At 47.2% G+C, this 13027-nt stretch overlaps 1 protein-coding gene across 2 annotated transcripts; it reads left to right on the top strand.

The window, feature by feature from the left end:
• Positions 1 to 2411: 2411 nt before the first annotated feature.
• On the top strand, positions 2412 to 11172 carry PDE6H (phosphodiesterase 6H). 2 transcript variants are annotated; one of them, XM_009463962.2, is made up of 4 exons: positions 2412 to 2449; positions 6918 to 7107; positions 7377 to 7417; positions 8337 to 11172. In XM_009463962.2, the coding sequence occupies exons 2-4, from the start codon at positions 6968 to 6970 to the stop codon at positions 8411 to 8413; spliced, it is 258 nt and encodes an 85-aa protein (XP_009462237.1). In that variant the 5' UTR covers positions 2412 to 2449; positions 6918 to 6967; the 3' UTR covers positions 8414 to 11172. The 2 variants fall into 2 exon arrangements, with proteins under 2 accessions (XP_009462237.1, XP_009462238.1); XM_009463963.2 differs by lacking the exon at positions 2412 to 2449 and adding an exon at positions 3928 to 4079.
• The last annotated feature ends 1855 nt before the right edge of the window (positions 11173 to 13027 follow it).

The raw sequence follows: 13027 nt of genomic DNA, 5'->3' as shown, positions 1-13027 counted from the left end.
GGACGGACGAGGATCAGGTACTCAGTCCCTGGGCAGAACTTGTCATCCATCCAGGGTGGCAGCCAGGCACCAACGCAAAGCCGGTGCCTGTTGCTCTGCAAAGGAGCCATGCACCTGCATCACCGCAAAGCAAATGCCACCCGCTTTGTGAGAGTAAGGGAGAGAGAGAGGATGCACAGAGAGGAGGAGAGGGGAAATGGCCTGATTATCATGGGAGATAAGAAACAATATGATAAGCGGGGCCATACAGGGAGTTTCTTGGCCAAAAAATAGCTTCATGTGACACCATGGAAATTTTTTTCCCACGTGTCCACTTTTGTTAAAGAGAAATGAGCCAGATTTCATTGGGAAAACAGGAAAACAAAGGGGGTGTTTTGAAAACAAACAGCCTGAAAGAATGTAAATTTTTAAGGTTCAGGTTAAGAGGACTAGGGGGCTGTAGAGCCAATTTCCCCAGCAACTCTACCTACATAGAAGGCGGCAGGAGGGGAGGAGGAGCCCCCGGAAACCTGTCTGCAGCAGATGGAGGCATGGGAATGAGCAGCGGGGATGGGAGTGGAGTCTGCTGCCAGCAGGCTGCACCTCTTTATAGCCACACAAGCAGGTCCCTGCCCACAGTAATCACTTCTGCTGTCAGGAGCTGCTGAGCGCAATCAATCTCCGCACATTTGTGTACAAGCTCTAGTCGTCACAGGGAAGAGATGATGCCAACACGATGCTTCCCCCGTCCTCTTTCCTGTGCCCAGAAATTATTGCACAAACCTCCAAAAGCTGTGTGGTCGTCCTCAAAATCGTGGGAATGCTAAGTGTGTTTGCTGCTTCTCTGCTAGATTGAAAGCCCCTCGGCTGCATCTAGGATTTACTTCCCAGCTTCTCTGCACCCACTCAAGGGCTAGGACCTTATCGATTTTTTAAATGTAAGCTAACAGTCTCACTGAGGGATTTATCTCATCTAACTTCAGCCATCCGAAAGCCCAGAAGCCACGGCTGTGGGGCTCTTGCTCAGCACCAGAGCAGTGCTGGACTGGTCCCCGCTGCCAGGGTCTGTCCTGTCCGAGGCAGCCTGTTCTTTCTCGGTCACATGCAGTCACACCCCTGGTTGGCATGGCTGCTCCAAAATCCCCTCCTCCAGCCTCACCCAACATCAAAGCCTTTCCATCACTACACAAACCTACACCTTGGTTTTCTTCTGCCCCTGCGCTGCTCTGATGCTCCTAGTGCAGCTCCTTTCTCTGGGACCATATTAGGCCCTGCCAGCCCTGATCTCATGTTGTGAGCTGGATGCTCAACAAGGATAAGTGAGCAGTGCTTCACTAGAGCCAACGGACCCCCAGAGGAGTGTTAGCCCTGTGGTTATGCCTCAAGCCAGACAGCTACAGCCCATGACTGAGGTGCTGCTGCAACAGAGGGTGAGGATGATCTTCCAGAACCTTCTAGCAGGGCCCTGGACCTTCTGCTTTCATCCTGAAACTCCTCCCACTTTTTCCACATCTCTGACACCAATCTCCCAGGCAGTTACAATGGGCTATTAAAACACATCAGAGATGCAAAGCATCTGATAAAACAGTGTGCATTACCATCCGTGGAGTTTTGTTGGGGTGGAGTTTTGTTGGGTTGGAGTTTGGGCTGAGGCACCAGCTCTTCCCTTTCTCAGACAGCCCCTCGCAGTACGAATGCTACCAGTACCCAGATGTGACCTAGCTGTTACCATCAGCCCAGTGCCTTGGGTCTCAGGGGTGACCTGTCCACCCACTGGCTGGCCACCCCTGTGCAACACAAAGGTTCCCCCTTCTTCCCCTGCCATCTCATCTGCTGGATGCAGTTAAATATTCACCGGGGCCCTGTGGAGCATCTCAGCAGCATTCCCTATGGCTTCCTTGAGCAGACTCAGCCCTCTCAGCAGCGGGCTGACCGCATGCACTGCTCTGTCAGGTGCATCTTGACCCCTGCGGCACAGATGAGAAGTTTGCTGGAAGTCTCTCCATGTGTTCACCAGCACAGGGGAGGGACCTGGGGTGACTGGGACCAACTCCTCCCTTCCCTGCATGTGCAGGGGTGTATGTGTGTGTGTGTATATGTTCACAAGCAGTGGCATCGCTCAAAGGGCAGGTGATTTCCTTATTCCTCTTTGCTTGTCCAGAGATCACCCCACAGGAGCTCCAGAGAAGCCACAACCTCTTCTTGCAGAAAGGGGCACGTCGCCCCTCAGGAGCGTCTCGCGGCTCTGCTGCTCCCCCAGACCTCGCTGGAGCTGTGCCTGCAGGGCACCGGGGTCACAGCGCTCCCCACACGTCCCCCCCCCCCCGCCGTGCGGGGGCCCGCCCACGATCGGCACCCTGATGTCACCTGGTGGCAGGGTATATCTGGAGGAGAAAGGAGACCTTGAGACCCTTTCTACACAGGCTGGAGGACGGGAGTTGAATGATTGGCAAGAGGAGCCCTTGGCACTGTAAGTATTTCCTAGGAGCTCAAAGCAATAACGAGGGTGGCGGGGGGATGAAAGAGGAACTGGCTGCAAAACCCAGAGGAGAGAAAAGTCCTGATAAAATCCCATGGGGGAAAAATTTGGATGTTTGTGCTTGGAGAGCGTGAACGGACCCAGTAGCTAAGAGAGGGAGTTGTGGTTCTTGGGTGGTCGTTTTCTATTTCCTCTGACACTGGGGCAAGTGCTGCAGCAGTGGTTTGTCTCAAAGCAACCGGGCTCTGCGAGCAGCTCTGCGCTCCTTGGGGCTGCTCAGTTTCTCATGCCGGGCACCCCTCGGTCGGGGCTCCCGGCACCCCCATGGCTTGTGTCCTCGGCTGGCTGAGCCTGTGCTGGGGGGGTCCTGAGGAGCAGTCGGGACAGGCAGCTGGTGTCTCCTGCTCCGGTGCCCAGCTGTGCATGCAGGGCACATCGGAGGGGAGTTTATACTGTGTGATGCTGTACCTTTGGTGTTACTGAATCCCTTCTTTCAACTGGGATGGTCTTTCCAATGATCCCCATCCGGGAAGCAGTTGTGGGAATATAGTTCTACCTGAAATGAGTTTCTGTCTTTTAGAGTGCATCTTCTTTCATTTGTTCGTGGTCTTAAAACTGCTGCTAGAAGGAAGGGTCTGAGATCCTGTGTAAAACACAGGATCAGAAAGGGCTGAACCTGCGTGGACTTTTTCCATCGCTATGATTAGCCAGCTCAAGCAACTGAGACTGGAGCTGTGAGACTCCTCACTCCTCACAAGCATCTTACACTGGATACAATATTCCTTGACGAAAGCCTGGCTGCAAGGATGATGCTAGTGGCTCTCATGAGGTCAAGAGCTGAGCATGCAAGAACCCCATCAAAAGGAATGTAAAAACAAGGGTATTTCCTCCTGGATGCTGCCTTCTCCTAGCATATCACTGCATGGAGGGCCACAGCCCATGGGGGTTCCGTGTCTGACACCTCTGAGGCACCATGAAGACAAGTGCACATGGAGAAGTCTGTATTATTGAAGGTTTCAGGCAGGGAAAGATGAGATCCTACACTGAATCTGTCTGAAGAAGGTCAAGTGAGGCATCTGCATTATCTGTCAGGGAAATTTTCCACAGAGAATCAGAGATTAAGGAGGGGGCAGATTAAAGAGTCAGCATTTGTCGGTAGTATTCAAGCCTCTTTCAGTTCAAAGAAAACTAAAAGAAGGATGATTAATCTGGCCAGCAACCCAGAGGTGGGATATCTGACGCAACTGAGCTAAGCCCATTACTGTGTATTAGGTATAATTAGCATTCAGACGCAAGCAAAGCTCTTACCCAGACGATTAAACCCTGGACTGAGCAGAAATGCTGTCAGGGACAATTAGGTAACACCTTGTCAGAGGAGGCAGCAGAGGAAGTGCATGGAAGAACATCTTGTTCCTCAACAGTCTTTGCATCCACAGCTGTCGGCTCTCACCCAGGAGTAGCATCCCAGTGCCAGCAGCAGCAGAAGAGCTCTGGCAGCCTGGGAAGCACTGCGGTGAGGCAGCATAGCACTTGCACAGAGCTAGAGAAGGAGACCCAGTCTTGTTGAACGTTTGTCAAGCCATCTGTTTGGTGTGGTACCAAGGACTATCCACGTACCCAGGTATGGAGAGGCGAGAGGCTGGGAAATTCCCCTGGGAAGCTGCCGTGGGTGTCTTTTGCATCTGTGGTCCTGGGGCCGCCTGCCCACCCATGTCTGGCTGTGGGCAGGGGCAGCTGGTTCCCAAGGTGTGGGAACTAGGGCAGCTCCCTTGCTGTGGGGCAGGGCCCTCTCCAGCATGAATGGAGACACCTTTGCTTGTGTGTGATGGCAGGTGAGTCCCACCAACTCATTGGTGGGAGGGCAGCTTGATTCCTGCACTTTTCTGTGGCATTAAGGTTGCTTTCCACCCTCTGCCCTGTCTTTTGGTGATGCATGGGAAAATAGGTAGAGGGAGGCTGGTAAGGAAGAGGTTAGAATTGTCCCTTTTAGTTTCATTGAGTGCCCTTTCTTGAATTCATGCAGGTGAGAGAGGATGAAGTGCAATTTGGGCAGATTCTTTTTCCTACCAAATCCCAGGTATCAAGTAGCTGGCAGGTGGATATGACTACTTCATATTGGGAGAAAGGGAAACTCCAAGGACTGAGTTTTCCCATTAGCTGTTTCTCTATTGAGTGAAGGCCAGGGGCAAGGTATGGACTCAAGGATCTAAGAGGAGCTGACCCTCAAACACATTTTTGTGGTTAAGGTACTGTGCTGGGAACTCACTTGGAGACTGAGCTCAGCTGCATCTTACAAGTTTTGGATGTCAGGCCAAAGGGTTGGAAATCTGTTAGCCAGTTTGTTTCTTCTGTTGTACTTTTGGGAGTAGCCCTTGAGAGGGGTGCCAAGTATCTCTGCATGTCAGATGAACTGAAGGTGCTTAGAAGTGGATGTGTGTCTCTCATAGTTCAGGAGGGGTACCTAGCACTGAGACAGACAACCTACTGACGAGAACTGCTCCTGAGGTGGAGGCATAATACTATACTTTGGGGCATTAGCAGACATGCCATGGAGCAGTTTCCCAGTGCAAAGCATTTTGCTGCAGGGCAGTACCATCTGACTTCCTCACTGGTCCTCAGTAACAGTGAGGCACCAAATTCTCTCTTTGGTGTGGAGCCAAACTGCCTTCACCTCTCAGTTTGGCCCTAAAGAACTGTGAGTCAAAAGATTTTGTCATTCCTCCCAGCTGTGCAGTCCAGGTCATACCAATCACTGCACTTCCATTCCCATTCTGTAAAAGATAAAGGTGACAGTGTTTGCCTCTCCTGCCACAACGCTGTGAAGATAAAGCTGTAAATACAGGGTGATTGTTCAGGTGCTTCCGAGATGATAGCCAAATAAGTAACTTCTACGATTTGAGCTGATCCCTGTGTTTGTGGGCACAGTGTGTGCTTAGGAAGCGTTGTGTTACAGGCGGGGGAATAGCATCTGTGCATATTTCAGCTGCAGACACAACCATCTGCTGCTCCATTTGGGGCTGCTGGAACCCGTCCAGTCTCCTGCTTGGGATATTACAGCTGAGACAGGAGCCTGACCGCAAGTGACAGAAGAACTAGCATGCCTCTAGGTGCTATCATTAGGATCCATCCTACTACCAAAACAGATGGAAAGATGTCAGGGGTGAAGTATTCCCAGACTGCCACAGACACAGAAACACAGCTCTTCGCCTTGCATTGATGTGGAAGTGACACAGGATTGCTTGGATGGTCTTTCTCCTTGCATCTCAGGCTTTGCTTTCTGGCACTCTGGCTATTTCAGGACTGTCAAAGACAGGAACTGTCTTCAGACTAAGAAAAAAATACCCATCTTTGATGGCATTTATAGTTCTGAGATTAAAAGTCCAGAGTGTCACTGCAGGTGATGTTGGGGATTAGGCCAGAGCACTATGGTGACATAATGGGATTAGCCTTTAGTACCAAATCCTGAAGTTAATTCCATCAGCGATTCCATCAGCCTGGCTGCACAGGGGCGAACACCTAGAGATACGAGTTATGTAATGGTCATGGGGAAGAATGTGACTTCAAGGAGGGGAGAAAAAGTTGGCAATTATTTACGTTCCATAAATGCACTTGGTCAGATCATTCTAGCATACTAATTAGCAAAAAATTTGATGAAGGGCTGGAAGCTGCCCCTTGGGCACTGGTGAGAGTTATTGCTGCCCTCTCTGGGAAGGAAGCAAATGGCTCTGAGCACAGCAGTTCTGCCCTCCCAGGCAGGAGAGATGTCTCCCACACAAGAATTGCTCCCTGATAACTACTTAGCCCCTGTGAAGTGGAGCTTGGCTTATGTGCAGTGTGGTGCAGAGGAAGTCAATGCATGTACTATAAAGCTCAAAAATGCCAAAATGGACATATCCTGGGGAAAGTTACGGGCTTTGTTCTCCTAAACCCTGAGAAATTAAATTCTGTCTAAAAGACAGTCTCCAATGCTTTGCCTTAGCCTTCTTTACAATCTTTTAAAGACACTGTGCTATTTCCTGTAAGATTGGTATTGACAAACATGAGGCCCTAATTGCAGCTGCACCCAAACTAAGGGCCCATCTAGCACAGCATCCCATCTCCATCAGTGTCCAAAAGGTACTGCTTAGGCACAAGTATAAGAACAGGTGAAGTATATCATGATGATTCCCAAGCATAGGATATTTCTCTAAGCCCTAAGTGTGTCTTTGTGGCTCCTAGGAGTCATATCCTGAACCAGTCCTTAGCTCGAGCATCCTTTGTTTGGCATCTTAATTCAAGCTTGCCAGATGAAAGGCAGTGCTATCCTGATTACTTAGTATGCATTACAATCTTTCTTTATGTTTAATATCTTTATCTTTAATCCTGTCACAATTATACTTTCCGTAATTCTGTCACCTGACTACTGATACCTAGAAATGATAAGCAGAGTGTTGCAACAGTCCTTGCTATTATCTTGCAGACAGAGGGATCTGAAAGACGTGTGCGCCTGCCACACACAGAAGCCCAGCAATGAGTGAGAACCCAACCACCAACCTCAGCACTGGAGATGCTCCAACTGGTCCCACTACACCACGCAAGGGGCCTCCCAAGTTCAAGCAGAGACAGACAAGGCAGTTCAAGAGCAAGCCTCCTAAAAAAGGAGTAAAAGGGTAAGGGTATTTTGGAAAGAAAAGAAACCATGCTAACTGGGTGGCTCCCCACTGCTAAGCTGGGCTCCTGCAGTAGCATCTTCCCTTGGGCAAGGAGCCAGGAGGCTTCCCCCTGCCCCTGGTGCCATCAGCACTCCTTCCTGGAGCTACTCCTTCTCGCCTGCTGCCCGCCCACACTTCTCCTTCCCCAGCTGGGGGTGCAGGGCAGCTCCCCTTTCCTGGATGCTACTAGCCCAAACTCACCCCTTGCCTGTTCTTTTCTCCCCTAGATTTGGAGATGACATCCCAGGCATGGAGGGACTGGGCACAGGTAAGCGCTGCAGGATGTTGTTGTCATGCCCTGCTTTAACACAAGCGCAGTCTGGCTTCAGCACAGGAGAGGACTGTCTGGGGTGACCTCTCTGTCTCCCTGGCCTCTCTGCAGCATCCAGGGTCACCAGAGAAGGCTAGTACTCCCTCCGCAAGCTGCCACAGTCATGCTTATGCTTACATACACTACAAGACAGAAAGGATATTTAGGCATGCTTCAATTTCTGAATACTTCCATTTGGCTGCAAATGTGCTTGTTTGTTTTCTGCTAATACTCTGGCTAAGAATTTCAGCAGAATGAGGTTCTCAAAGAAATGCCAAATGCTAAGCTATTAATACCAAAAATCACAGGAACTAAATCCCAGCTGGCTAAGTATTTGTGTTATCACCAGAATCCTAATTTTAAGAATTTTATGCACCCATCTAGAATTGAGAAACACTCACTGGATGAGCTGTAGCCAGTCAGAACTTCTTAGGTATCAATAACAACTGCACCTATCAATGAGTTACAGATCCTAAATGTTGTAGACTAAATTATTCAGCATCTGATTTAAGAATGCACCTCTTCAAGGAGATCACAGTTTGGCTACAGGCAGTTTATAAGAACAGGAGAAACCACATAACCAGAATGAATTTTCACACCAGTCTACACAGTCACTGAAGAGGCTATAGGAAATGCTGGTTTGCTTTTGCTCACAGAGCAAGATGACACAGGAGAAAATACACCAATCTTGTTTGATCTGGTAGGTAGTACCAGATTTGAAGAGCTCATCTGCTCATTTAACCTTCAAGTGGAGTCTCATTCTTCTTGCTCTTCCCATCTCTAATGTTTCCTGAGTAAATCAACCTTTCTATTAATGCAAAAGAAATCCAAGAAATGCAGTGACCAGAACCCATTTCTCATTCTCTCTCTTTTGCAGATATCACAGTGATTTGCCCATGGGAAGCTTTCAGCCATCTGGAACTGCATGAGCTGGCCCAGTTTGGGATCATCTAAGGTGCCAGCATCTCTACTGGTGTCAGCTGGTGACTCCGCCGATCCCAGCATGGTCTTCATCACCTTTGACATTTATTTTTGGCCCTTACATCCACCTGCTCATGGGCAGGGTGGTTTTGTAAGAGCTATTTATGAGAAAGTCCTTTGCAGATTAATTTGGCAAAGAAGTTATTCAGGACCCTGAACAGACCTCATGCTCAATGTGATGAAACTACTGAAAAATGTCTTAATGCCTCCCTGCACCATATCCTGTCTTCTCCCACTGTCATAGATCTTCATGTGTATGGAGATAAGGGAAGGCTGTATTTGAACTCTTCCCCTGGTTAACGTTTCCCCTGGTTAGCTGAGATACTGTGTGCATGGCTGTGCATGTATGTCCAGACCTACTTATATCAAGCCCATTCTTTTCTCTTCCTTCCCTCCCTGACAGTTTTCTATATAGGATTTCCGTGGGTATGTCCCCATGTTATCTGGGCCACCAATTAGTTGCTGAGAGTATGTCTGTAGAGAACAGGATCAGAGTCACCAGTCCAGACATTAGGCTATTTTTATGTAGCAGGAGACCCTTCCCCAGGGGTTCACCATAAGGAATCTGCTGCTAAGATTTACCTCATCAGCAAGAGGGGAAAAAGGCTTCCAAATGTTGTCTCTACTGCCCACCAGCTATGAGCCATGAGACTCTGGCTGTTCTAATAATGTTAAATGAAAATGTGTGTATCTGAGATCAATAGCTAAATGAATTAATCCTACTATCCATTCCTTTTTTGCTCCTGAGTGGTTGCAATTCTGAAGAGGCAGCACTCCAAATGACATTGTGTTTCCTCTCCTTCAATGGGAGGCTTGTGTTTGACACTTGCACTGTCCCCAGGCCCATACATATTTACATGAGGTATTCACTCCCCAGGACATGTTTTCTGCCTGTTAAGAAGACAGAGAATCATTACAATCTGTCACCAGCCAGTGCCAGTCATCCTGCCTCATCTAGCAGAAGATGGCATTGCATTAGTTGCTGCATCTCCCTGTATGCAGCATGGGGCAAGTCTCCCTTCACGCACACCCCCCATCAGCAGGAAGGCTTTTCCCTTCACCCCCTGGCAACTTCAAGCTCTGGAGCTTGTCTGGACAAGCAGGCGAATGGTGGTTCCCCAGAGAGAGATAACAGCAGAGCAGGTGGGGAGGCAGGGGGAGGTTAGGATGTGTACAGGCAGGCAAGCGCAGAGCGAATCCACTTAACCCTATCGATTTGTGTCTCCTGGTCTCTGGCAGCCTGAGTGCTGGTGAGTGGTGAGGCACTCATAACCACTTAAATGCCTGGGGAAGGCACCAAGATTCCCTGCTGTCCTGGCATTAAGGAAGGGCTTTTGTTTTGTTCGGAGGCGAGGCGCAAGCTTTGTTGTAGCTACATAATATTCATAAGAGGAGATGGCATTTTTAATCATTGCTTTCAGCTTGACAAGCTTCATTGCATAAGAACTGCCTCTCCCCAGCTTATCTTTCCTATGCTGAACATGTTCATGGGAGCAAGGAGTGGTTGTGCCGAGGAGAGCAAATCCTGCCTGAAAGATCGATCCCCACGCATAAAGCATTGCTATAAATCTATGGCTGTGCTATAGTTATCTGCTACTGTTATTCCAGAAATAAAAGCTAGCAGTTTTCATTTAAAATATAGCTTCACCACCAAAGGCTAAAGGAAATGCCTGTTGGCAGTCCAGAGTACAGCTTTTATTATTCAGCACTCCTGCCATTAGAAACAGCAGTAAACCAATGAGTGGTTCAGAACCGCAACACAATCACAGTGCAGGAGTCATGTACCATTTAGCTAATTGCAGCACGCAGCTATTTCCTTGGGCAGAGGCAGTCTGTCCTTCCCACTTATACCTAATTTCTCACGCCTTTCTCACCTTTTAAGGCTTTTCTTCTTTCCCTAAGTATTCTTTATGTAAATGACATTTTATTTAGCTTTTACTGTAGGGGACTGATTTCATTTTTTTTCAAGCTTATGTGCTAGCACTCTCCTTCTGTAGTTAAATGTGAATGTTCCTGTGTCAATGCTCTTGTGCTTTCTCTCATGTTATACCATCCTGTAGCATGTGATCCTTGTTCCACCTTCTCAGTCTGTCCTCTTCTATCTGGGAAAAGACCCATTGGATCCAGTTTTGGATCCTGCAAGCTAGCTGCCTCTATTATCATTGAATTTTCCCTTTTTTAAGCAGAAGAGCAAGAGGAGAACCTTTGAATTAGTCCTTTTGCTCCCTTTTCATCCCAGGCCTTGGGAAAGCAGTCCAAAGATAGTGGGATCCTCTGTCAGAAAACACTGGGGTAAAAGCAAAGTTCTCCTTAGTCCAGGGATTGAAGCATTTCAGCAAACGGGAGGGTCCTGGTGTAGTTTCATACCTGACTGCCATAACCCCTGCTCCCATCAGAGAGCTACTCCATTCTCCTTCCTAGAGGAGCCCAACAGGAATGCACATATATCCCCAGCTCTCATGCCTGGCTGATGAGCTGAGTCAGAAGATGTTTTGAGTCAACACAGTTTGTTAGTTATTTTTAAAATAATTTCTATTCATTAATAGGGGTTATATTCGTTCCTTTACTTGTAAGGAATTTTGAGACTTAGAAGAGGAATCTTAACACATCCTCACAGTTGTTTTGTCTGAGGTTCTGAGGTTTTTCTAATGAGCTATAGCCCCTGAAACTCCAATTTTTCAAACAGTAAGAGATGGCTATGGTGCAAGAAAGTAAATGTGTTAAAGTAGCTTGTTGAAGGACTTCAGTCTATATACATTGTAATATGTTATTCTTTGTTCTTTTACTATAAAAACAAGTAAAAAGCAATAAAAATGAATAAAAAATGTTTCTAAAAGCCTAAGAATGTAGTCTGACTTGCTTACAAAATATATCCAAAAAAAGGCAGATTACTTAGCTTTTCATTCTAAAATCCTTTCCTCAGGAAAGCTCTGAAAGTCCCTCACCACTCCTCATGAGAGAAAACCAGCTATTTATCTCCAAATAATAGGCAACAAAGACTAACTGTGATATCATCCAAGAAGCAGTTTTTGCTTGAGTGGTGACTGGTGTATTCTCCCAGGCGTGGTGCACATGATTTCCTTAGGGCTGAAATCTTTTGGCCAGTTATGCTTTTGGGACTTCTTATACAACTGAGTGTCAGCATGTTTCTACCACGTAGCAATAAATGACCAAGATGTAAATGCCACTTAGTTCGTTCTCATTGCTATGACTGCAAGATAGAGCTGCAAACGCTCATCTCCTTTTGCTTCTTGTTGTTGCTTTCTAAACACTCCTAGGGGTTTCAAGTTGGACAGGTTCAGTTGTCTCCTGGTGTATGCTGCCAGGTCTCAGCTTTAGAAAGTGTTTTCTTTTGTGTTATCTTTGGAGCTTTTTTCTTGCACCTCATCACGGAGTGCCTAGTTGAAAGCCTTTTGTCTTTGAAGGCTCCCTATCCTGTGAGACACAAATATAAGTTTGCCAGGAGTCATTCTGGGGGGACTTTTTACAAGTCCTTTCCCAACAGCACTTTGAAAGCCAGAGAAACATCCTTTCACATGGTTACTGCTATTTCATAGCACCAACTTTAAAGCTGGGTTTAGCTGATGCCTGAAAAATTGTATATCATGCCCAGAGTGCCCTCAAAGATGAGTCCCATCCTCACTGACCTCAGTTTCTGGCTGTAGTGAGAAACTTAAATAAACCTAAATCTCTGCAAGAAAAGAAGAATGAACCTTAGGAAAAGTGAGAAGCGCTTGCCTTGCTTTTCCTCCCCCAATATATCTAAATCACTTCAGGAATCCTAATTCAAAAAGAAAAGTCTTCATTGTATGTCATGAGATCTGAAGGTGGCCAAGATTCCCATCCTCCAACAGTTTGCAAATCAGCACCTCACTCAGTATCAAGCCACTATCACATTCTCATGTGGTATTGATCAATATGGTATGGACTAAAAAATGTACTCTGACAACATCCTTGTGTGTTTTGTGGGGCATTTTTTTACTTTATATATGGGATCTTGAGAGTTAGAAAAATTAATGTCAAGAGCATCCATTACCTTTAGGTCTCCAGTACCTGATTTTTCAGAGTACTTAACATTATGTCTTGGTGTTTAAAATACAGCTGCCATTGGTTGTGGTTGCAGCTATGAGCACTCATTAGTGAGTACTCTCTGAGATCAGACTCTCTGAGCCTAATCTCACTCAGACAGTAAGATCCAGGGCCTCAGCTTGGAAGTCTGAGGAACAATGAGTACATATTTTGAGAGCATTTATGTAATGCCTCACAGGAATGACTTGTTGAGCATCACTCAGGGTGGGCAGGTTATTCCAGCCAACAGTCTGTTTCAGCATCACCACACCGTCGTTATTCAAATCTAGACAGATTAAAAAAAAGAACAGAAGATCATGCAATTAAAATTAAAGATAGTATCACAGGCTTATGAATGTGATCGGCTCTGGCATTTGCTCATACTGGACTGCTTAACTTTGAAATCTTACTCCCAGTCCCCATAGTGCTGCCAGGGTTGTTAAAGCTGGGCTCAGCTTAGTACCCTTAGTACCTGCACCTCCAGAGTTTGTCCTGACTGCCCAACACAGAGAGCACCTA

Source organism: Nipponia nippon, unplaced genomic scaffold (assembly GCF_047370975.1).
Source record: "Nipponia nippon isolate SJK-2023a ecotype South Korea unplaced genomic scaffold, ASM4737097v1 scaffold_3, whole genome shotgun sequence".
Taxonomy (NCBI): Eukaryota; Metazoa; Chordata; class Aves; order Pelecaniformes; family Threskiornithidae; genus Nipponia; species Nipponia nippon.
Note: the sequence above shows the minus strand (reverse complement) of the source record. Positions and strands in the feature narration are given on the sequence as shown.